At 63.1% G+C, this 24,079-nt stretch overlaps 1 protein-coding gene across 1 annotated transcript; it reads right to left on the bottom strand.

Annotated features, from left to right (window-relative positions):
* Positions 1 to 4,853: 4,853 nt before the first annotated feature.
* On the bottom strand, positions 4,854 to 22,532 carry LOC142025193 (sacsin-like). Its single transcript, XM_075017757.1, has 8 exons — positions 22,480 to 22,532; positions 22,077 to 22,107; positions 20,025 to 20,112; positions 18,953 to 19,064; positions 18,647 to 18,793; positions 17,178 to 18,549; positions 16,703 to 16,791; positions 4,854 to 16,084 (listed from the first exon to the last, which is right to left on the bottom strand). Exons 2-8 carry the CDS (start codon positions 22,097 to 22,099, stop codon positions 5,298 to 5,300), a joined length of 12,618 nt encoding a protein of 4,205 aa, XP_074873858.1. The 5' UTR covers positions 22,100 to 22,107; positions 22,480 to 22,532; the 3' UTR covers positions 4,854 to 5,297.
* Positions 22,533 to 24,079: the final 1,547 nt, after the last annotated feature.

The following is a 24,079-nucleotide window of genomic DNA, read 5'->3' as shown; positions in this document are numbered from 1 at the left end:
GCGGGGGAGAGGGCGGGGCGGGGCGGAGCGGAGCGGAGCCAGTGGGGCCTGGAGCTGGAAGGGAGCGCTGAGGCGGGGTGTCCTTCCTTGGCCCTGCCCCCAAGCCCGTGACCCCTTAGCACCGCCCACATCAGGGGCCACTTGCTCTCCCTTAAGTGCCCCAGCCTTGACCCTTCCCACTGACCTTTGACCTGCCCCAGTGACCCTTTGACCCGTTCCAATGACTCTTGACCCTCTGCCATGATTTGACCTTTTCCAGTGACCCCATGACCCCCACACACAACCCTGTGACCCCTTAACCCAGCCCCTGTCTCTAGCCCAGGCTGATTACCACCCCCCCACCCAGCAATGACTCCAGCACCTAGTGAGATCACTTGACATGATCACCCCTTAACTCCGCTCTGGCACAGGGAGGTGGCAACCCTGTGCAATGGCCCCTTGTCCCCATTAGATAACCTGCCACGGGGGCCCTTTGGCCCAATCTGACCACGCCTTTCACCCAACACTCTGACGACCTTTAGTAGGGTGATTGCACAGCACGGGCGAAAAATCAGGACTGGGCTGGGCAGGTAACAGGCACCCATATAAGACAAAGCCCCAAATATCAGGTCTGTCCCTCTAAAATTGGGACACGTGGTCCCCTTAACCCTAACCATGCCCTAACGTCATAACCTGCTGGGATGTCCCCAAGTCAGCATGACGGCTCCTTGATGCTCATTGGGATAGATTCGTAGATTCCAAGGCCAGAAAGACTCAGTGTTATCCTCCAGTCTGAGTTCCTGTAGGACACAGGCCAGAGGCTCTGCCCTCAAAGAATTCCTAGACCACATCTTTTAGGGAAAATATCCCAGCTGGATTTCAACATTCTCAGTGATGGAGAGTGTACCATGACACCTGGTAAGTGGTGCCAAGGATTAACTGCTGTTAGAAATAGATGCCTTCATTCCAATCTCAGTTTGTCCGTCTTTACTTTCTAGCCACTGAATCGTGATAGATATGTCTCTGCTAGACTGAGGAGCCCATGATTACATATTTAATCCACACCCAGGTACTTACCTTCCCTTTGCTGAATAGCTTGAGCTCCGGGAGTCTAACACGCTGAAGCTGTTTTTCTAACCCTTTAACCTTTCTTGTGGCTCTACTCTGACCCCTCTCCAATTGATCAACACTCTTCTTCAAAGGTGGGCACCAAACTGGCCCCAGGATTTCAGCAGCGGTCACCCCAAGGCCAAATATAGCAGTAAAGTATCAGAGAGGTAGCCAAGTTAGTCTGTATCTTCAAAAACAACAAGTCCTGGGGAACCTTATAGACTAACAGATGTTTTGGAGCATAAACTTTTCGTGACGAAGCAGGTCTTTGCCCATGAAAGCTTATGCTCCAAAATATCTGTTAGTCTATAAACTGCCACAGCACTTCTTGTTGTTTTTATAGCAGTAAAATAACTTCTGAACTCATATGCAACATTGATGTGGCTAGAGCCATCCTGTCCATTGGATGGTGTGGGGCAATCACCTCGGGCCCCATGTTTTGGGGTGCCCTGCAAGGCTTAGGACAGCTTGGGGGCCTAGCAGGGGGCCTGGGCCCACAACCAGGGTCGGGCCTGCCCCCACACTCACTAGCAGTGGTGTGGAAAGCAGAATAAGCCAGCCCTAGCCCCTGCTGCGCCCACAGCTCACAGCCTTGTTGCTCAAGGGAGTGGGCGTGGGGGAAGGGGTGGGACCACTCCCTGCACTCACCAGCAATGGGAAGCTGGGTGCCGTGGCTGGGAGCAGGAGGAGGGCAGCAGGCTGGGGTCAGGTTGCTTTGGTTCCTGTCACCACGGTGTCTGTGAGAGCCTCAGCCCCACCCGCCACTCATCCCCTGGGCCCTGTCACTTGGGGGAGGGGACAGAGGTGGAAGAGGCATGGTGGGGGCAGAGCTTGCAGGAAGGGGGGGCAGGACAGTATTGGGAGGAGGTGGAAGGGGGCGGGGCCTGGAGTGGATGGGATATTTGCCCAGGAATGGCCCACAATCACATTTTTGACTAGAGTCACATTGGGAGCTCCTGTTCAGCTGACTGCCCACCCCCCGTTTTCTGACTTGTTGCATCCCAGAATGGAGTCCCCCTCCCGCCCCCGCCCCACAAGCTGTACATCATCACTGCATGTGCCTGGATGGGCACCTTTGTATTCAGCGATACTAAACTGCACTTGTTTGCTTGTGCCGGGCTTACCAGTCTAGGTCATTCTGTATCAGTGAGGTGGCCTCTTCGTTATTTACCACTCCTGCAATCTTTGTAACACATGCAAACTTCATCAAGAGCGACTGTAGCTTTTCTTCCAAGTCATTGCTAAAAAACATTCAACACCAGGGGCCCCAGAAGCGATCCCCGTGGGGACCCAGTAAAAGCGCAGCTGCTCACAGGTGTTTCTGCTTTTCTAATGACTTTCTGAGACCTGCCCGGTAGCCAGTCTTTAATCCACGGAACACGGGCCATGCTGAACCGTTCTAGTTCTGTCATCAGACTGTCACACAGCACCAAGTCAAACACCTTCTAAGAAGCCTCCCATGTCCATATGATTACGTTCATGAACCAAACTTGTGACAGAGGCATCAAGTTCAATTCAATTCAATTCAATGTTAGCATAATAGGTCTGTATTTACTGGGTCATCTCATTTATGCTTTTTAAATATTGGCCCAACATTAGCTTTATTCTAAACATCTGGAACCTCTCCCATACCGCCCCCCCTTATTAAAACCAGCATTAATGGTTCCTAGAGCTCCTGAGCCAGCTCTTTTAAAACTCCTGGTTGCAAGGTAGCCAGACTTGCTCATTTTAAAATGTCTACCTTGAGTAGCTTCCGTTTAACATTTTCCCTAGGTGAAAGAGTAACTGTGTTCTCACCACCATTTGAGGAGACAATAGCGTCTGTATTTTGCCCCTGCAAAACAAAAGACTCCACTTCTGCCTTTCAATAAGCAAAACCAACAGCATAGTAATTATGGTTTGTTAATGCTACACAATCTGCATTGTTTTGAAAGTGCTTTTTAAAAGCTCTCTCGCTCCTTCCTAAATAGGCCTTCCTAAAATCCGTACAGCCACGGAGCGTAACCACCCAGGCGTGTGAATCATCCCAGCAGGTTTCAGTGATACCAGCTCAAGGGGGTTTATGTTTATAAATGGGCTAGCCCAGTTCCTCTTCTTTGGTACCAGTTCAAGAATTTCTGCCCTTCAGGCCCCTTGGTGACTTTGCTTCTCGGCCTCTTGCATCGGTGCAGCGTGCTCATCGCTTCCTGCTTTCCGCCTGCTCCTACCGGGAAGGGTTTCACACGCGCACACAGCAGCTTGTCCACCAGGAGACTGGGCCCCCCTTCTCCTGAGCTGGAGACATCCAACCTTTCCGCCTGCTCCCCTTATAGAAGGCGGCTCAATGTTCAGTCCACTCCAAACCCTCCGCTGCTCACCTAGCCAGCGGTTCACCTCCCGGATCTCCAGCCATCTGTCATCCTCTGCTTGTGGGAGGGGAATGAGCTTGGAGAAGGCTGCTCAGCTGTTCTGCTTCCAGGTGACATCTGAAGTCCTCTGCGGCCTAAGCGGTACCCTACTGCAGCAGCCATCCTGCGAGGACCATCACCAAGGCATCTATGACCTCTTGACCCAGCTCACTGCCCGTCACCTAATGCAACGCCCCCTTGCCCCAGTCTCCACCCTTAACTCAACCTCAAGCTCCCTTGGCTTCCAGTGAGGAGCCCTCGACTTGACACAAGGACGCGCCCGCCCCAGCCTGATGATCCCTCAACTGAAGGAGATGATCCGTTTCATTCATCCGACCAGCACCACTGCAGCGCCCTCCACCCGCCAGGGTTGCACCCCCAGGGCTGCTCTGATTCTCGTGCCAATGGAGGCTGTGAGTGGTTCGTTATTGGAGGGCCTGTGACGAGCAGCAGGACTGTGTACTGATTTGGTCTCTCTGGAGTAATAAGCTGCCCCCATTCCTCTGTTATTGTAGGGTCTCTGGTCAGACATCGCAGGGCACGATGGAGGAGCACCTGCCCTATGGAATTGGAGGCCAGCCTCAGCACCTTGCAGGTGCCCAGGACAGGGCCACAGGGCAGGCACCCTGAGAGGGGCTGGGCCCCACACGGCACAGGCAACAGCTCCCTGAACGAACGGCCGTGCCAGCCCATCTCCTCAGCTATCTCCCATGCTGGGAGTCCCCCTCTGGGCGGCAGTGCAGGGTTCAGGCCCTGTGACTTATCCTATAGGAACCCAGCCAACCTGTTTCGAGGAGGGGCCGTGAACCAGCTGGAAACATAGCTATCTCCAGCAGCCCGGGGCCAGCCCGGGCCGGGCCCCATTCCTCACCCGTCAGCCAGCCAGTGTCTGTCCTGGGTCCACATGGGAGCTGGTGCCCCTAGAGGGGAAGTGCCCCACACCCCATTCCCTCCTCTGGCCACACACTGGGTTCTGGGAGCTCTCTGACACACCCTGCCTGCCCCCTGCCCAGCACCTGTTCTGAGCTGGGCAGGCCCCAGCCCTGGCAGCCCAGCACTGTCACTGCCAGGCTCAGGGAAGCGACTCTGATGTGAGAGTGGGCTGGGCAGCTGGACCCCCTGCACCCCATGACCAGGGCTCCTCCCCACCAGCAGAGGGCAGGACCCTCTTCCCCAAGAGAGGGCACCCAGCAGCACGGGGCTGACAACATGACTCCAAGGACACTGGAATTACCAGAGTAATTGCGTTTATTCCTCTTGGTATGGGCGGAGAGGAGGCCACCAGCACGGCTGGGGGAAAGCATCAAACCCCACGGAGGGCAGCCTCCCACAAGCCATCAACCCCCTGCTAAACCCCCACCCACAGCAGCTCCAGCCCCTCCCTCACCCCCAGCAGCAATGGCAGCTTGGAGACGGAGCCCCTCCCACTAGCGCCAACACTACAGGAGAAGCCGAGATTCCCTGGCCCAGTCGCTGGGAGGGGGGCTGCCCCTCGACTTGCAGTAGCAGGCGCTGGTCCCTCTAGTGCAGGCCCTGGGAGCTCCTCCAGAGGGCGCTGGTCCCAATGGCACAATTCCCAGTGGCTCCCCCAGGGGGCGCTAGTCCCAATGGTGCAATACCCAGCAGCTCCCCCAGGGGGCGCTAGTCCCAATGGCGCAATTCCCAGTGGCTCCCCCAGGGGGGCACTAGTCCCAACGGTGCAATGCCCAGCGGCTCCCCCAGGGGGCACTAGTCTGACAGTGCAATGCCCAGCAGCTCCCCCAGGGGGCGCTCTCGCTTCCGTCAATAGAAGCCCCATGCCCGTGGCACCATCCCCCACCCTCAGCGCCGGGCCACATATGCCTGCACCACATCCAGCACGCCCTGCGCCAGGCGCAGCACCTCGTGCTCCTCTCTGGCTGGGAAGGCCTCCTTGGGGATGGTGGGCGGAGAGTGGTAGTTGGGATACTGCGTGGCCTTGTCGTCCACCCCGCGGCGGCGCAGCTCGGCCACCTGCGCCAGCAGCTTCTCCAGCCCCGGCTCGTAGGCTGCTGCCTTCTGCGCCAGCGCGGCCAGTGTCTGCTCCCGCTCGAAGCGCTGGTCCCGGTCGTACAAGGCGGCCGCCAGGGCCTTCTCCACAGCACGGTGGGCCTTGTAAAAGACCCAGTTGGTGCAGCCCTGTCCCACGTCATGGCCAGCCGCCTGCAGGTCGCTCTGGGCCTGCCGGAACCAGCGCCCGGCCTCCTCGGCCTGGGGGCGCCGACTTGCCTTGGCCCGGTGGTACGACCAGAAATCGTAATGGAAACCACGTTCCCTTTGGCCAGTGAACTGCCTGCGGCTCTGCCAGTGGTGCTTGGCCTCCCTGTCCCACTTGGCCCAGGAGGCTGAGAAGCCTTGGGACCTACGGGGATGGTGCCCACCCCCTGAGGCTTGGGGGCTGCGGGGTTTCCTGCCCTCCTGCAGCTCCTGGATCTTCTCCCGCAGGTACTTGCAGACCTCATTGGCAAGCTCCTCGTCCCCCATGTTCTTGTCCGGGTGGTAGCGCAGGTAGAGCCGCCGGATCGCCTTCTTCCGCTCTCCCTCGTTCAGCTCCCAGATCTTGACCAGGCAGGTGTCCACCTCCTGCTTCACCTGCTCCAGGGACTGCTGGTACCAGGCTTCCCGCCTCTCCTGCTGCTGCTGCTGGTCTGGCACCGTCACCAGCGCCTGGCTGCGTCCCTCAAGCTGGCTCCTCCGAAACTGATACAGGTCATGGGCGCTCACCTCCTCCTGGTGCCCAGCTCCCAGGTCAATGCGGTACATGGGCACTGCTCCGTCTAACAGGACTTCCAGAACTATGGCGTACAGGTAGCGCTCCTCGGGTGCCGCCGGGTCCAGGTAACCCACAAAGTCTCCCCGGGCGAAGGTGTTAAGGATGCTCATGTCCAGGCTGTCATACCACTCCTGGGGGATCTCTGTACCAGGGGTGGGAAGAGTGTAGGCGTCAGATTTGGTGCTGGGTTGCAAGGGCACCTTGTTGTCCTCCAACACACCGAGTACTTCGTAGGGGTCCTTGCAGGCTAACATCTGCAGGAGTATCTCCGTGGATTTCCAGTGCAGCTCCCCTCCCAGAATGCTGTTCACCTCGCTGGCCAGGCTGCTCAGAATGTGGACCTGCCGGCGCAGCGCCACGTTCTGCTGGTGCAGCAGGTAGACCCGGCGCCTCCCCTCTTCACATGGCACCACGTGGACCACCTGAGACTCCTGGCTCCCCTCCAGCTGCTCCCCGCAGTGCACCATCACCGTCTGGATCTTCTCACAGCACACCACCTCCAGCTGCTCGGCCGAGAAAGCCACCTCCCGCGCTCCCCTGGCCATCTCCACCTCTTCCGTCTCGTCCCGGCTCTGCCACCGCAGCAGCGCTGCCAAGCCCTCCTGGAACTCGGGAGAGACCAGGATGCCCTGGAGCTGGTTCCGGCTCTCGCAGAACTCACCGTAAGGGCACAGCTCCAGAGAGCGCTCCTCCAGCTGCAGCTCCATGATCTCCGACAGCAGCTGGGGCTTCAGGGACTGGGGCAGCTGCCGCACCAGCTTCCAGAGATTATATTCGGACGAGGCCAGGTGGCACGTGGAGAGGTCCACCAGGAACTGGAAGTTGCTCCCCAAAGCTTGGGTGATGTTGGAAGACGCACAGTCATTGATGACCAGGGAGCTGGAGTGGTAGAGCTTCCCATTGGTGCAGGGCAGATAGAGCTCTTCCACCCCCGAGAAGTCCACTTTCTCCTGACTCAGAAGCCGGAAGAGATGCTGGGTCGCCCGCCGGATGGTCTTTGTGAGGTTGGGCTGCAGAGTTTCCTTGTTGTGGGTCTCCCGGTGGATCTGGCACAGCACCCTGGCGTAGTGCCGGATGGAGGGCTCCTGCTCCACCCCCAGCTTCTGCAGGAGCTCATGGTAGACGGCCACCAATGGGGGCACGGTGTAGAGATAGGGCCGGAACTCCAGCTCATGCAGCAAGGAGAAGACCACCTGGCTGGCCTCTGCCACCTGCTCCTCCTTTACCAGCACCACCGGCAGCCCCGCCAGGCAGGTGGCATCAAAACCATTCAAGTTGCGCTCCAGGAAGCCATATGTCTTCATGAAGACCTGGCTCCGGGTTTTCCAGCTTTCTGGGGTCTCACACTGCGCCTGGCAGATGTTCCTCAGGTTATCCAGCACCATTGAAACTCGCACCTCCTGCAGCACCCCCAGACACTTCAGTACAGACTGGGCATCCGTCATGCAAGGGACAAACGGCAAGTCCAGGATCACAGTAGAAGTCCACACTAGGGCCATGTCCTTGTGCTGGGGCAACACCAGAGAGCCCTTAGGGGCCACAGGCTGGGTGTGAGGGACACAGGGTGGATGGAAGTTCCTCAGATCAGCTGGCACATGCTGTGGGACAAGGAAGCGGATGGAGGAGACCCTCTCCAGGAAGTGATCTGACCAGGAGTCACTGGGCTTGGACACCAGATGCCCCAGGAGGGCCTGCCGCTGGGCAGGGAGGTTGCCAGATTCCACGCCCTTCTGCTCCGCCTGTTGTTCAATCCGCAGGGCAAACTCCAAGAATTCATCCTCTGAGATCTCCTGCTTCATGCCAACTTCCCGCAGAAAGGCCACTAGCTCACCTGGGCTCACCCCCACCTCCTCGAAGAAGGCGTCGGGCACAAACCTGGCATCCAGCTCCAGCATCTGGAAGAGCCGCACCTCTGCATCATAGAAATAGGAAGCTGGGCGCAGGACCCCCTGCTTGTCCTGGATGAAGCTGATGGGCTGGAAGGCCGACACGATGGTCCTCTTCTTCGCCTGGTACTCCTGCCAGTAGAGGCTTTTGATAGCGAAGAGGAGTCTCAAAGTCTTGAGCAGCTGAGATAACGGCAGATGGGGCAGACGGGGCAGGAGATGACAAATGAACTGCTGCAGGTCATTCAAGACACCGATGCCAAGATCCTGGGCGAGTCCCCGCTGGAGCTCACTGTTCTGGAGCAAAACCGTCTGCCGGTCCAGCTTGTACAACTCCTGGAAGCCCTTTGAGAAATGGTGGATCTTGGTCTCAAGGATGTAGATGTTGCGGTAAGAGGCCAGCGCCACCCGTGTCCCCTGATGCGTCTGGAACAAGGGCAGGGACCGGAGCTGAGCCAGCAGGTCGTCCGCCAGCTCCTTCACCGTCTGAGTGAGGAACCTCAACAGCCCACTGGTCTCATAGGGCTTCAGCTCATGCCAGCGGAGGCTCATCCTGGCTGCCAGCTGCTTCAGCACCGAAGTGGGGTCATCTGTCTGCAGCAGGAACGGGTGGATGCAGCGGAACAACATTTCGTGAGGGACCCTGAGAGTATTCAGTCTGGCAAAGCCAAGCTTGCCCAAGGATTTTTCCACATCGGTGTAGTAGCCAGGGATGATGGTGGACAGGGAAGCCAGGGGAACCAGGCGTTCATCTCCGGGCTGGTCGCTGCAGACGGGAAGGATGGCCCAGTCCTCGAACAGAGAGACAAGCTCTCCGAAGGCCTTGCTCATGGCTTCCTCCTTGTGTTCATTGGCCTTGCAGATCATGTGGTTGAAGAGCTCCCACACCTCTCTCAACCATTTCTGGGCCTCTTTCGACTGGACCTCCCAGTCCGGCTGCCCTAGAACCTCCTGGATGAACCTGGCCGCCTCCTGCAAGGTGAACACCTTCAGGAAGCCAGCCTTGAGCAGCAGCGACTCATGGCTGACGTGATAGGCGAGGAATTGGTGATGCTGCCGTGGGAAGAGGCCGTGATTGCTGCTGTGGTACACCGGCTCCTCGGTGCTGAAGCGCCGCAGCTTGTTGTCGTGGGTCACAGAGAGGGGCAACCCCTTCAGGTGCTTGACATCCCCTTCCTGCAGCTCCTTCAGGTAGAACTCCAGCAGCAGGGAGCAGCTGGACTTGTCCTGAAGGGGGGTCTCCGAGACCGGGCAGGGCAGATGCAGAGGCAGCGCTTTGAGGAAGCAGCAGAGGGATGCAGGTTTCAAGGTTAGGGCCTTCACGCCAGCTCTGGCAAACTCAGCGTGGATCTGCTGGAGGCTCTTGAAGGCCGGGACGAGCTTTATCTCAAGTCTCTGGAGGACGCAGCTCATGCGGTCCGGGAGCTCCTCCTGCAGAAAGAAGGGCTCTTGGAGCAGGTGGCCCCCACCGGCCACAGCCCACTTGATGCTCACATTCTCCACAGGGCTCCTAAGATGATGGACAGCCTTCGTCCAGTACACAGGAATCAGCGGCTGCTGCAGCTCTGCCATAAGCTCGTAGACCCGGCTGACCAACTGGTGCCAGGTGGGAGGCACACGCTCCACCACAGCTGGGAAGTATCTGAGATATTTCGGCTCCAGCATGTTCCAGCACGCCTCCAGAGAAGAGAAGTGCAGCGTCTCCCCCAGCTGCTTCCGCAGCCAGTCCAGCAGCCGGCAATACAGTGGGGCCAGCAGCCGCTGCATCAGGAAACCGTTCCAGGCCGTCTTCCGGCTCCCTCCGTCCTCTTTGCACAGATCGCGGCGAGCTGAGTCCACCGAGAAGTTGCCGTTGATGTGGACAGGCAAGCCAGTCGGCAGCGGCAGCGGCAGGGTGCAGAAAGCCCTACCAGGCAGGGCCCCATCCAGACAGGCAGCCACAGCACCATACGGTAGGCGCTCTGGGGCCGGAGACTCCGTCTTGGCTGCATCCTCCAGCCCAGCCTGCCACACGACTACCCAGTGGCTGGGAGGCAGAAAGCAGCCGTGGTTGACCTTCATGGTGTAGACCACCTTCACCGGCTTGACCTCCTTGTCACCCAGCACAGCCATGCGGCTTAACCGCTCCTGGAACTCCTTTCTCACCACCACGTGGCCTTGCTCCATCTCTGTCTCCACCCGCATCAGCTCCTGCGGCTCCCTCCCGTGCTCAGCAATCTCGGAGAAGATGACAGTCCTCAGGTGGCGAAGGAACAGCACCAGGCTGTCGGCCTCCCGCGTCAGCGCCTCCTGCATCAGCTTCAGGTCCTCTTCATGGACCACCCGCTGGCACACCCGCGAGCTGGCCGCGCCTTCTGCCGTCCGCAGAGGCAGCCGGAAGAGCACCCCCTGGCTCAGGTCGAAGAGCTCAGGCAGGAAGGTGGAGTAGACGTCAGGGAAGGTTTTCTTGAAGTCCCTGTTGATGCTGAACATGGCGCCTGGGTACTGCTCGCTGGCCGTGGGCACGTAGCGGAGGTGGGGGTCGAAGACGCCCAGGGCGCTGTCGCCTGTCATGAAAGCGGGGCAGTCCGTCAGGTGGAAGACGGCGTTGAAGCCCAGGCCGTACTTGCCCGTCTTGTCCTGCCGCCCGCCTTTGCCCCCCACACCCAGCCGCTGGATGCCCTCGAGGTCCTCCTGCGTCAGGGGCCTGTCATTGTAGACGCAGAGGGCGGGGCCCTGCAGGCCGCCCCACTCCTCCGAGAGGACGCGCTGGGTGGGGTGGCGGCGCCGGTCCCAGACGAAGTGGATCCGGCTGGCGCCAGCGTCGTCGGCATTCTGCAGAAGCTCCTTCAGCACGTCGCGGGCGGAGGAGGAGTATTCCCGCAGGATGTTCTGCAGCCGCACAGTCAGCTCCTCCCGGGCCCCGAACTCCGACGCCCACGGCGCCAGCTCCAGCCCCTGGATCTTCCCCCGGGCCAGGGCCCGGTGCCTGGTAGTAGGCACGCCGCAGCGCAGCGCCACCTCCCGGGGGATCCGGCCGTGGCACAAGGGGGTCCCCTCCTGCCGGGGCAGCCAGGGCGTGTCATCGAAGTGCAGCTTGGCCACCGGCTGCAGGAGCCCCCCCTGATCGGGCAAGAAGATGCCTTGAGCTTCGTAAGCGCTCACCTGCTGCTGCTCCTGTGAGGCCTCCATCAGCCCAATGGTCGCCAGCCTCAGAGCCAGCTGCAGCTCCTCCGGAGACAAACGCTGCCCGGCGGCCTTCCCGGCCAGCTCCCGAAGCACCCGGGTGTAGTTCTCCAAGGCAAAGGCCTCCTGCAGTCCCACGCACCCCCACAGCGCCTTGAAATCCCGGTACTCTTGCGGCAGCTGGTAGAGATACGGGAAGGCCTCGAACGACAGCTCCCAGGCCACCGCCTTCACCGGCACGAAGTGCGCCCCCACCAGGACGAAGGGGAATGCCGCAGCTGTCTCAGCAACCTCCTTCTTGCATGCGGGCTGCTTCCTCAGCAGCTTGTCCAGGTAGGCGTAACACTCCCGCGCTGTGTCCTGCAGCACCTGCTTGGGCAAGGCGTTGGAGCCCTGGCACGCCTCCTCCAGCTGCCGCAGCACCGTGCCAGCCGACGGCTTGCGGTTCAGCCCCAGGAAGTCCCAGAGAGCCTTGGAGAACCTGCAGTCCCCTCCCAGATCCTGGCTAGCCAGAACGGGTTGGACCAGCCCCACCAGGCTCCTGTACTTGTAGTGGTAGAGATCGGTCGGCCGGCAGAGCTTGTGGTGGGCACCAGCCAAGGCAGCTGGCAAGAAAGGTATGGCACGGAAGGCCACCTGGGCAGTGTTATCCGAACTCCTTTCCACCAGCTGCTCCAGCAACTCCAGGACGCAGCAGGTTCTCCGGCAGCCCCGCTGCTGGTCACATGTCCAGAGAGCCTGCACGGTGCGGGTCCGCTCTATCAGCTCCTTCATTGGCAGCACGTCCTTGGCCATACCCAGGCCCTCCAGCCGCAGCAACCTCTCCAGCACCAGGAAGCTAGTCCCGGTAGGGAAGCGCCCATCCTGGGGGTCGTACAGCAGGGCGGCCCTGCCCTGGGGGTGCACCAGCTTCGTGATGAACTGCAGCTGCCCCTGGGGGGCAGTGGGGATGCAGGACACAGAGACCAGCAGCTTGTCCACTATGGCACTGTTCATGTCCAGCGCGTGGAGAATCAAGGCATCGCGGTCAGGTGTGGCTAGCTGGGCCACGTTGGGAAAGACGATCTCCTGGTAGAACCTGGCCCAGTCGTAGGTGTTGGACCGCAAGGTATCCTCATGGCCACTGGCCTGGAAACCAGATCTCACCCACGTTGGCAGCTGCACGGCCAGGAGGGGCTCTGGCAGCAAGTTGGCAAAGACCCTGGTGGCCGTCTCTCCCACCCGCTTGTTATGGGTGATGGAGAAGTCCAGGAAGCAGGCGTTGTCCATGGTGCACCATTGCCGGCCGTTGGAGAACAGCGCCAGGCCCCGCCCATCAGCCAGCGCGAGATAGAAGGCCTTCACCGCTTCAGTGAAGGGATACCTGGCTTTGTTGGCGTCCGGCCAGAAGGTGTGGTATTCGTAGTCCTCCAGCTCTCCCTCCTGGTGCATCTCTCGGAGGCGGCTCAAGGCTTGGAGCCAGGCAGCCGGCACCACATCCCGCAGCAGCGCCAAGTTCCACTCGCCCTTGGCCGTGCTATCCCAGAGACCTTTGCGATTGGAAAGGACGGCAAAGGCTCCATGCAGGTGCATGGGGAGGCCAGAGGCGATGGGCAGGGGCAGGAAGCAGAAGACGCACCCTTCAAAGCCATCCAAATGCGGAGCCCATTTCCCTGGCGTGGTGGGGGCGAGCGGCAGAGCCACTCCAGCACTAGGGGCTGAGGGCCGGGTCCCATCATGCATCCCCTGCTGGAACAAATCCAGGGACTCGCCAGTGCCCAGGCAGGTGAGTACCAGGTAGTGGCTGATGGTGATGTCAGACTCCCATTGTACCAACAGCTGTTCAATGCTGGCCTGGCCTGGCCTGGAGTCTCCAGCATCCTCCAGGCTCTTCACCTGCTCCCGGCGCAGCAGGGCCAGGGACTGGGTGGCCTCCAGGGAGGGGGCCTGGTTGGGAAGGCGCTTCAGGGACACCTCCCGCACGCCCCGTAGGAAGAGCAGCAAGACATGGCAGAAGTCCCGGAAGCCGCTCTGGAGCCTCTCGACCCGGTCGATGCCGAAAGCCGCCTGGGTGATGCGCGACTCCCGAGCCTCCTCCTCGGTGCGGAAAGGCAGGCGGAAGAGCGTCCCTGGGAAGTCGAAGGGCTCCTGTGTTTGGAACCCAAACAAGCCCTGGTAGGGCCGGAACTGCTCGGCAAAGGTGCTCAGAGTGGCCGGGCGCCGGCGCAGGTCCAGCCGGATGCCAGGGCAGGCCGGGTTGGGGATGTGCTTGCGCAGGTGAGTGACGTTGGGGTCGAAGATCAAGAGGTTGCTGCCGCTCAGCACCGAGGGCACGTCAGTCACGTGGTAGACGGTGTTGAAACCCAGGCCAAACTTGCCGATCTTGCCTGCTTGGCCCTCCTTGGTGGCGGCTCCCACCCGAATGATGTTGTTTAAGTCTTCCTGGGTGAAGGTTGCGTTGTTGTAGGACCAGAGGGCTGGGCCGTGGCAGGTGGCCATCCCTGGGTCCAGCAACCCGACCGTGCTGCCCCCACGATGCCGCAGATCCAGCAGGAAAGAACACACCTTGGCGCCGGCATCCTCCGCGTTCTGGACCAGCTCTTTGAAGAGGTCGGCCTCTTCGGTATATTCCCGCAGGATGTTCCAGATCCGGGTGGTGATGGGCTCCGAGGGTCCCCACGGCTCAAACAGCTGCGGCCGCAGCACCCGCGTGCTCAGCAGGGCCACGCCCAGGAAGGTGGCTGTAGCCGGCGGCACCGCCTCATGCACCACGGGCAACTCAGCGTCTTCACCTTCCAGATCGGCCAGGCTGGCCCGGTCGATGTCGCAGTACAGGGCTGTGGAGGCTGGACGCAGGGCAAAGCCAGTTCCTCCTGGCACCTGCACCGGCACTGGCAGGTCTACCTCGCCACGGTGCCCCCTGCTTTTCAGCCAATCCAGGATGGCCACCGTGAGCCGCAGCTCTGCCTCGGTGCCCCCACCGGCGCGGCCATCGATCTCCTCCCCCAGCCGGTGCAGGGCCTGGCTCAGCTCTGGCACGTCCACTGCACCCTGCGCTCCCCAGCTCAGGAAGAGCCGGCGGTAAGGCAGGAATTCCTGGGGGAGCCTCGGCACCAGGCTGCTCAAGTCCAGGCCGTCGGGGTAGGACAGGACCACCTGGGCGGGTAGGGAGAATCCATTGCCGGTCCAGACCACAGCGTGGGACGATGCCCCCCGGAACTGGCCCAGGTTCTGCTGCATGTGCTTGTAGGTGACGTGAAGTTTCTGCACCAGCGTCCTTAGGTCCTTGGGCTGCTTTTCCCGGGCCAAGAGCAGCAAGTTCGCCAGCACCATCTCGGCGGGGGGCGGCTGGGACAGCCCCAGCTTCTCCTCCACCTGCCCCTGGAAGGCGTCCGTCAGCGGCATGGCCAGCCCCACCAGGTCAGCGTAACGGGCCGACCGCAGCCGCTTGGGGGGCAGGAAAGGGTCATTGGGCCGGAGCTCAGTGGGGTCGGCAGCAGGCACCCAGGCCAGGCCCCGCAGCCGCTGCAGCGTCTGCTGGCAGAAGCGGGCCAGCACTGGGCTTCGGTTGCACAGCTTGATCAACGCTCGGGATTTAGCCAGGGCCCCAGGGGCATCCTGGACCTGCTGGAGCCGGCCCACCTCCTGCGCAGCCTTCAGCACGTGGTCGGGTGTGATGGCCGTGTCGCTGGTCTGCAGTCCCAGGGCGCAGAGTGACCGGAGCACGGCCGGCTCCCGGAACGCCACGGGGGGGAAGCAGTGGGGGTCCAGCAAGGCCCGAAAAACCTTGTTTTCAGGGTCGAAGAGTTGTTGGGCACGGGCCAGGCTCCTGCCGTGGGCCAGGAAGGCGAGTTTCTCGCACGCGGTCTTCAGCGCCTCACTCTGCCCGAACAGGGCGTCTCCGTGCCGCAGCACCCACAGCATGAGCCGCTCGGCCTCCGGCGCCCGCTTGGCGTACGCCCCCTTCTCCACTGCTCTCACCGCCAGCAGCGCCAGCTGCGCCACCCCCAGCAGGCTCCCTCGGCTCGGCAGCAAAAGCTGGCGGTCCGCCTCATCCCGGCACCGCAGCACCGGCTCTGGCACCACCAGGTCTTCCGGCACTGCTGGCACGGTGCTTCTCTCCAAAGCGGGGAAGCTGCAAGCGGACACCAGCCCAGCTGGGCAAGGCGGCAGGAGGGAGGGCATCTTCTGGAAGATAGGCAAGCGGCTCAACACCGCAGCCTGCCGGCCGGAGAGAACAGAGGCAGGCGCCTGGGAGAGAAATTGGCAGAGCGTCCGGCAGCGATGCGGGGGCAGGGAGCCCAGGCGGGCAGCCACGCCAGCCACACCCAGGTGGTCGAAGGCGCGCAGCGCGTTGGCGACCGTGGGCGGCAGGATGTAGTCTGTCAGCTGGCGGTGCCAGAGGGCTGGGTCCCAGCTGCAGATCACTGTGCAGCCCAGAGTCTCCAGCAGGTCAGATTCCTCCTCTGTGAGGCTGCGCCCCTCCCAGGTGCGGAACAGCAGCGTGGGCGTGGGAGAGAGACGTGCCAGCTGGATGCTACGGGCGCCCTGGCCTGGGGGACTGAGGGGAATGAGCGGGTGGCCCTCAAAGGAGGCCAGGGAGTGGACGTGGTGCTGGAGGAAGTCCCAGAAGGCAGCCAGCCACTGGCGGGGAGGTTGGAGAGGGTGGTCGCCTGGGCACCAGGTGACGTGGGCAGAGCTGTCCTCGAACCAGGGTGCGGGGAGGGCGTCTTTCAGCTTCTGCTGAACAACAGAGGGGTCCAGAGAGACGAGGTTCCTGAACAGCTCTGCAAGAACCAGAGGGACACGGGATCGCAACCAGCCTGGCACCCAGTCCCACAGGCCAACCCAGGGCAGCGTTATGCAAGTGCAGGAAATGCAGCCACCTCTGGGGTGGGGTGCAGAGGCGGGTTATCCAGGATCTCCTCGCCTGATGCTGGGATGTCGCCCCTCTTGCGTGGTTATACAGGGTCATGACCCCTTGGGGGGGGGGCACAGGGCTGCTGAGATGCGACTGCCTCTGGGGTGAGGTGTGGGGCTGGGTAACAGCACACAGCAACGTTCCTCTTACCCCACACACAACAGGCAGAGATGGGCACCCAGGGACCAATGGTCCCCAGTCAGGACCATCACCCCAACCCAGTGCACAAGGCACAGAGCCCTGGGCAACCTCCCCCTACTGCAGGCCCCCCCCTCCGCACTCCAACCCTGGCCGGGGATTACCTGGGGCAGGGTGCAGTGGCTCCTGGTGAATGCAGAGTGAGGGTGCGGGGCGAGGGGAGGGGAGGGGACCAACTGCTGCTAACATCTGTCAGCTGCACCTCACCCTGAGGAATCCTCCCACTCCCATCAAGAAGACAGCTGGGGCAGCTGCCCTGGGCCGGAACAGCTCCGTCCCCACTTACTCTGCTCCGCCATCCGGCGCAGGCAGCTCTGCAGGGCGGACGTCAGATCTTTGGGCAGAAAATTATCCGCCAGGCCAGGGAGCAGGATCCTGGAAACCCGGCATTCAGGTAGTTAGACAGCAAGGCTGGCTCAGGTGGGCAGGGAATAAGGCAGGGCCTCTCCCCTCCAGGGACACCAGCTCCCACTGACCCAGGGCAGGGCCTGGCTGGCTCAGAGGGTAGGGAATAGGGCAGGGCCCGGCATGGGGCAGGGCTTGTCCCCTGCAGGGTCACCGGTTCCCATTGACCCGGGACAGGGGGATGGGTTTGGGCCTTGGGTTCCCTGTTCTGATTCGTGGCCCTGCACGAAGGGGGTCCCGCATCTCAGCCCAGCTGCCCACAGCATCTGCATTTCCCAGCCCAGCCCAGCCGGTGCTGAGAGGCGGCTGAGCTGCAGCCCGGGCAGCTTCTGCCCCGGGAGGAGGGTGTCTCTCACCTGGGGAAGGCCTCACTGTCGGTGTAGACTGTGCCGCCGGTGCCCCCGAAGCCGGCAAAGCCCCCGTCGGCTCTCGGCAGCAGCTCCAGCCCCGCTAGCTCCTTGTAGCGCCCGTCCCCGGCCACGTACTCCAGCAGCAGCCGCTTGTCAGCCGGGCAGCCGGCGGGACTCACGTGCCCCAGGACCTTTCGCACGTGGGCCGGCGTAGCCTCCGTCACCGCCAGGCCGCCCACAGCCAGAGCCCGGTGTACGTGGGCCGGCACCAGCACCAGCGGGTCCCCTGCCTGCAGCAGGGCAGCGGTCAGCACCCGAAGGGTGGCCTCGGTGGCCCCGCTCTGTGGCAGGAAGACAGCATCTGCGGCCCTGCGCCAGCATGCGCCAGGCTGGCCGGCCGGTACTAGGGCTTCCATGTCCCACAGCTGCCGGCAGATCCGCTCCACCAGGCTCCGGTAGCGCTGCTGGTGCCAGCTCAGCTCTGGGTCAGGCCAGGCGCCGTAGGGGTCACCGGGACAACGGGCTGCCACAGCCACGGCCTGGCGGTAGGCAAGCGGTAGCACCTCCTCGGTCAGCAGCTGGTTCCAGCGGGCGGCGCGGTCCCGGCCGTTGTCCTCCTCGGCCCACTGCACGTGGCGTCGGTCGTCCGTCAGGTGGAAGGGGGCGTTGACGTGGACAGGCAGCCCCGTGGCATTCTCCTCCGTGGCTGGCAGTGGCAGGAAGCAGCAGAGGTGCCCAGCACAGCTACCACGCAGTGGGTACGCCAAGGCCACGCTGGACAAGCTCCCCAGCACCCCCGCCAGCTCCGCCAGCTCCGGGAAGGCACCTTCCTTTGGCGTGGCCGTGACCACCAGCCACTCGCGCTCTGTGTCCCCCTCGGCGGCTGTGCCACACACGCTCATGGCCTTGATGGAGGCTGCAGTGGACAACACCGCAGCGGCCACCTCGTCCTGGACCAAGGCCGGCCCGTTGAGGGGGCGTGGGCTGGCCGTGGCCTCCAGCAGCTCCGTGGTGGTCCCCTGGGCGTCCACCATCTTCAGGGCCAGGCGCTGGATGTGGCGGAGGAAGAGGAGGCAGGTGGGGGCATCCGGGAGGAAGGCCTGGAAGAGCTGGCGCACGCGCTCGGCGCTGTACAGGTTGTCAGAGACCCCGGAGGGCTCGCGGCGCAACGGGAAGCGGAAGAGGGTGCCAGAAAAGTGGCCAGCCGCCGGGGCTCCCTCGCCGCACCCCATGGCCTCCAGTGCCCCCCAGAAGGGGGCAAACTGGTCGCCCAGCTCTGCAGCCTCCTCCAGGTGCCACTGCTGCCCGCCATCCAGCAGTGCCGCACGCTGGGGGTCCAGAACGCCCAGCCAGGGGCCGCTCAGCACAGCCGGGAGATCTGTGGGGAGAGGGGGTGAGAGACAGGGAGCCCCGGCTGCGACCCAGCCCCCCAGCGTGAGCCATTCCCCTCGGGGGCGGGCCACGGCGGGCCTCACCTGTCAGGTGGTAGACAGAGTTGAAGCCCAGCCCGAAGCGGCCGACGGTGCCGGGGTCCTGCAGCTTGTGGCTGTCGCCTGTGCTCTGGATCCCCTCCCAGTCAGCCTCCGAGAACAGCCCGTCATTGTAGGCCACCAGTGCTGGGCCTGGGGGCAGAGACGGCGCATGAGGGGCAGGGCCCTGAGCCCCAGAACTAGCCCCACTACACTGGGAAGGGCTGGAGCCCCGGCCCCTCAGGACACTGTATGGGAGGCTAGCTCTGCTGTCCGGCCCTGCCAGGTGCCCCCACCGCACCCATCCCTTACCCTGCGCCCTCTGCAGCCCCTCCATGCCCAGGCTGCCGGTCCCATAGCTGCGCTCGTCACACAGGAAAATCACCTCCGTGGCCCCTGCGTCATCCGCGTTCTGGATCAGCTCCTGGGGGGGGGGGAACACAGGGCCAGTCAGTACAGACCCCCCCACATCCTCCCCACCCCCAGGCCTGGCACAGGGCTCCGCAGCGGCAGGGAACCAGGCGTGATGCTCTTGGCGCTGAAGATGAATGTGCAAAAGTCAACTCCAGCCACTGAGCAAACCCCCTCTGGCTCTGGGCAGACGGGCGAAGGCTGACTGCCAAAATGGACGTGAACGTGAACAGCTGAGCTGCTCCTGTGCCAGGCTCCCACTCAGAGGCGCCTCCGCACGGAAGGAGCAACAGAATTGCCTCCACATGAGTTCCTGAGGTTCCTCCAGCTTCAAGGCAGCTCATCTCTCCAGGAGCATCTCTGCTGTGAGCTGAGCCCGGAGGCTTGCTGGCCCGTCCTAGCACGGGACGGTCCCTGGAGATGTTAAAAACAGCCACCCAGGGCGGGACTCCATGACCTCCCGAGGTCCCTTCCAGCTCCATGAGATGGGGGATGTATCTCCATCTGCTGCAGCCTGCACCAGGAGCCGTGTGTAATTCGATTCCTTCGACGCTGTTTCTCTCGCCCTGCTCTGGCTGTTCGTTCATAGACCTTTAGATGCTAAAGGACCGGCCCAGCGTGCGCTCGGGGGTAAGAGCTAATCCCACTCTCTTGGGCACAGGGCTGGACCTGTGGGGCTGGCAGAGCCTGTGCGGTTTGGTGAGGCTGGGTGACATCCCCTCTGGCCCGCGGGGGGCAGCCCGGCTGTGGCACAAGGAGAACTGGGGTGTGGGAGGGGAAACGCTCACCTGACGTCTGGCTGGCAGAGTGGCAGCGGAGTTGTCTGTGACGGGTTTGGTTTGACTCTCTCAACTGTGCCCAGAGAAACCTCCAGTATTACCCGGGACGCCTGGTTCTCCCCTTCGGGCCGGGGGAGGGCAGTGGGGGCTAGTGGGTGGGGGGGGGGTTCTGCTGTGACCCACCCGGGACTCACCTTCAGAATCTGCCCCCCGTCGGGGTACTTGCGCAGGATGCTCTGCAGGTATTTGAGGAAGGGGGGGGGCCTCTGCCGGAACCCCCTCCTGCGGGGGGAGAAACGTCACTCGCCATGAGCCATCTCCTGCCCCCCCAGATCCCCCTCCCTGGCCCGTCTACCCCAGTGTCCCACCGCCCGCTGATGGGAGGGGCACCCGGCCACCCTCAGGGGCTCCTGCTTCATCTTAGCCCCCTCCCCCACAGCTGCCTGCCCTCCGGCCAAGGGGCATCTCCGGGTCCAACGGGCAGCACTGCCCCAGAAACCAACCGCACCCGGCGGCTGCAGCTCCCTCCCAGCCCATGCGGCGGGGGGTGTGGCTGCCCCGGGAAAGGGGGTTCTTGGCACCCCCCCTGCTCTCCTGGGGGGAGGGGCCAGCTCCCTGCACGGCTGGTGAGGTGCGGGGGTAGGACACGGCGCCTGGCGGGGCCGGATGCAGTGCGAGGTCAGTGGGACAATCCCCCCTTCCCGCATGGCAGCACCGGGTCCTGGGGCACCACGGTGCCCACGTTAATGCCCCAGCAGGAACCTGTGCCAAACGCAGGGGCAGGGGCTGGGGTCCACAGAGCACCATCATGTACAAGTGTGTGCGAGAAGGGGGAACCCAGGAGCCTTGGCTCCCAGCTCTAACCCCTCCATCGCACTCCCTGCCCAGAGCCGGGAGAGAACCCAGCCCCCGCCCCGTGCTGCCCCACAAGACCAGCGTCCCTCAGGCACTCCGAGGGCTGTTCCCCTCACAGAAGGCTCATTTGTGGGGCGGGCCCCACCCAAGGGCTCGCTTCGGCAAAGGCAGGAAAATGGCGCATCCCTCCCCCCGCCGGCTGAGCCATGGCTCTGGCAGCTCCAGCAGCCATCTGGTCTTCCGCAAGCAGCTGCACCCCCAGAACACCCCACGTCCCCCAGGCAGGGCTGTCCCGGCCGGCCCCTGGTTCCAGGCACCTGCCCCAGGCCCAGTGCTTTGGGGGGCAGCCCCAGCAGCAGGGATCAGGCCTGTTCCCCACTTACCAGCACCTTGGTCCTGGCCCACTCTGCTCACCTGGCTCCCAGCTGTGCTTGGGGGATGGGGGGCCTGGCCCCACACTCACCAGCGGGAAGCCCTGGGGCTGGGGGAGCAGAGCAGGCTGGGGGTGGGTGACTCCCCCCCCCCACGGATCCCCCTGGCCACATGGCTCAGGGAGGGGTTTGGGGTGGGGGTGGACCTGGAAGAAATGGGTGCAGGGGAGGTTTCTGGGCCCACCCCGGCGACACTGGGTTGAGAAGCAGGTGTGTCCCACTCTCTCTTCCTAAAGCCGGGGGAGAACCCAGGAGTCCTGGCTCCCAGCCCCCCCACCACCACTAGACTCCACTCCCCTCCCTCAGCTGGGGAGAGAACCCAGGAGTCCTGGCTCCCAGCCCCCCCCCCACCACTAGACTCCACTCCCCTCCCTCAGCTGGGGAGAGAACCCAGGAGTCCTGGCTCCCAGCCCCCCCTGCTCTCACCGCCAGAGATTAACAAAGTCATGCCTGGGGCAGGCACAGCAAACAAGAAAGTGGTTTTGGCTGCTGTCCTAACATGAGAACCCGGCATCACCCAATGACATCAGTAGGCAGCCAGGTTAAAGTAAACACCCCCACCTACCCGGGCTGCCAGGGGCCCCCTCAGCTCCAGCCAGGGCTAACTTGGGGGGTGTCCCCACCCTCGCTTTGCCAGCAGCTGGGAAATGGACGATGGGCTGCAGGGCTTGGGGACCATGCAAGAAGACGAGCCCCTGGTCTGACCCCGTATAGTCCTTCTCCAGCAGCTGGTCCCATACAGGGACCTGGTCTCCCCGGATGCGTCCCGACCTGGTGTGACCACAGCAGCCTACAGGGAGACGGAGTCACCCAGGGAGAAAGGCTCCATGGCTCAGGCCAGCTGCCCCCCACCCCACCGAGTCCAGGGTCCTGGCTTTGCCTGGCCTCACCAAAGGAGCAGAGCCAAACCTGTGGGGAGACCCGCTCCCCTTCCCCACTCCCCACACACCCGGCACCCACCTCCTGGGCTGGGCCGCAGCCATGGGGACACCTGCAGAACAGACAACAGATCAGAGTGTGACACACAGGGAGGTAAGTTGAGGCACGGCCCATCCCCCTTGAGCAGAGCGGGGCAGGGGACATACAGCTACGAGCCCCCCACCGGACTCTGGCACTGGCACCCCCAGGGGGAGACCTGCTCCCAAAGCGCCCCCGAGCTGAGCAGTGGGGAAGCCAGGGGTAGAACCCAGGAGTTCGGACACCCCTCCCGCCGCCCACTGTGAGCACCAGGCTTCCCTCCCCCCCCAGGGCCGGGCGGAGAACCCAGGTGTCCTGGCTGTCTACCCCACCCCCCTTCTAACCATTAGCCCGCACGCCCCCCCCCCAGGGCCGGGCGGAGAACCCAGGCGTCCTGCCCTCGCACCTGCCGGGCGGCTCCGCTGGGTCCCGGGGCTTGAGGTGCTCCCTGGCCGCTGAGCCGCCTTTATAGCGGCCGCCGCGCCCCGCCCCGCCCCGCCCCGTTTCGATTCCTGCAGCTCCAGCCGCTTTCGGTTTCCATTCGCCCCGGGAAAGGGGGAGGGGGCCGGGCAGCGGGGGATATAGGGGGAGCTGAGAGTGAGGGGCAGAGGACCGAGAACAGTGGGGGGAGATGCGGGATAGAGGGGAGCGATGGGGGGGAGCGAGGCAGATGGGGAGGGGGCAGATCATGGGGGCGATGGGGGGAGCTGCCATGAACTCCGCGGGGCGGGGCGGGGCGGGGCATCAGAGGGGAGGCTGGGGCTGGCGGCGGGGGGGGGGAAATCAGTGGGGCCCATGGGGTGGGGTGGGGGACCACAGTGACTCTTGCCCCTCCCCCTGACAAAAACTGAACCCAAGCGCTGGGTCCAGCCAGCACCAAGGGGGCGGGGGGGGCAGAGAGGGAAGAGCATCAGGGGAACAGGGCCATGGGGGGCTGGAGAGCTGCAGGAGCCCCAGGGAGCACAGCTCCTGTCACCCTCCAAATCTCCCCAGGCAGGCAGCTCCCCTCCCCACGCCACCCGCTGCAGCCGAGCCCCTGGGCCACTCAGCAGCCCCTGCGGCCTTGGCGAGGCCGGAGCTGCATCCCAAGCGCCCTGCGGGACCGTCGAGACCTGAGACCCGGCTAGGCCAATCCTGGAGCTGGGTGGGAGCCATCCCCCACCCTCTCCATCCAGACCCCCAGAGGATCTCCCCCCCACCCTCCAGCCCAGGGATTCCCACGCCGCTCCAGCCGGGGCCCCTGGCTTCTAAGCCCAGCTGCAGGAGGGGAGCGGGGTCCTGGGCTCAGAGCAGGCAGGTGGGAAGCTGGAGTCAGGGCCTCCTTGCTGAGCCTCAGCAGCTGAGAGATTTTTTCCAAAGACTTGAGCCTGCTTTGTGCCTCAGTTTCCCCCATCCACTCTGCCCAGACAGAACTTTCTTCAGAGCAGGCCAAGTTTCCCAAAAGGGCTCCAATCCCCATGACCGTGTCTGGGCACCAGCCGGCCAGAGGGGGCCCCAATCCCAGTGAGTGGCAGGTGGGCGTGCACCCTGCTGCAGCAGGAGCTAATGGTGGGAACCACAGGCCTGTCCCCGGCCCCCCCCATCCCAGCCATTTTCCCTTCCTCTCGCAGAATGGCTGAGTTTCACTTTCCTGGCAGCAGCCAGCCCAGCCGTGGGGGGCAAAATGGGGCTTTCCAGCTTCCTCCCCTGCTGCCTGTTTAATGAGATGGTGAGTGGGGGTGGCTGGTGCAGAGCTCCCCTGGTACCCGCAAAGAGCATCCTGGAGGCACAGGGCATCCTGGCACCAGATGGCCCAGAGGCCTGGCCCAGCTCGGAGGGCTGTGGCCAGCAGCAGGACAATGGCTGTGGAGAAAGGACCCAGTGACCTGCCTAGTGGGGAGAACACGAGGGATGGGAGAAGAGGCGAAGAGAGGGGCCCAGGTGACCCGGGTTACCCAGCTGGGACAGGACGGGAGGAGCTGCTGGAGCAGGTATCAGAGGCTTCCCTGGAAGGAGGGGACGGCTGG

The sequence above is a fragment of the Carettochelys insculpta genome, chromosome 22 (assembly GCF_033958435.1).
Source record: "Carettochelys insculpta isolate YL-2023 chromosome 22, ASM3395843v1, whole genome shotgun sequence".
NCBI lineage: Eukaryota > Metazoa > Chordata > Testudines > Carettochelyidae > Carettochelys > Carettochelys insculpta.
The sequence above is the reverse complement of the archived record's forward strand: the minus strand, read 5'-3'. Positions and strand labels throughout refer to the sequence as shown.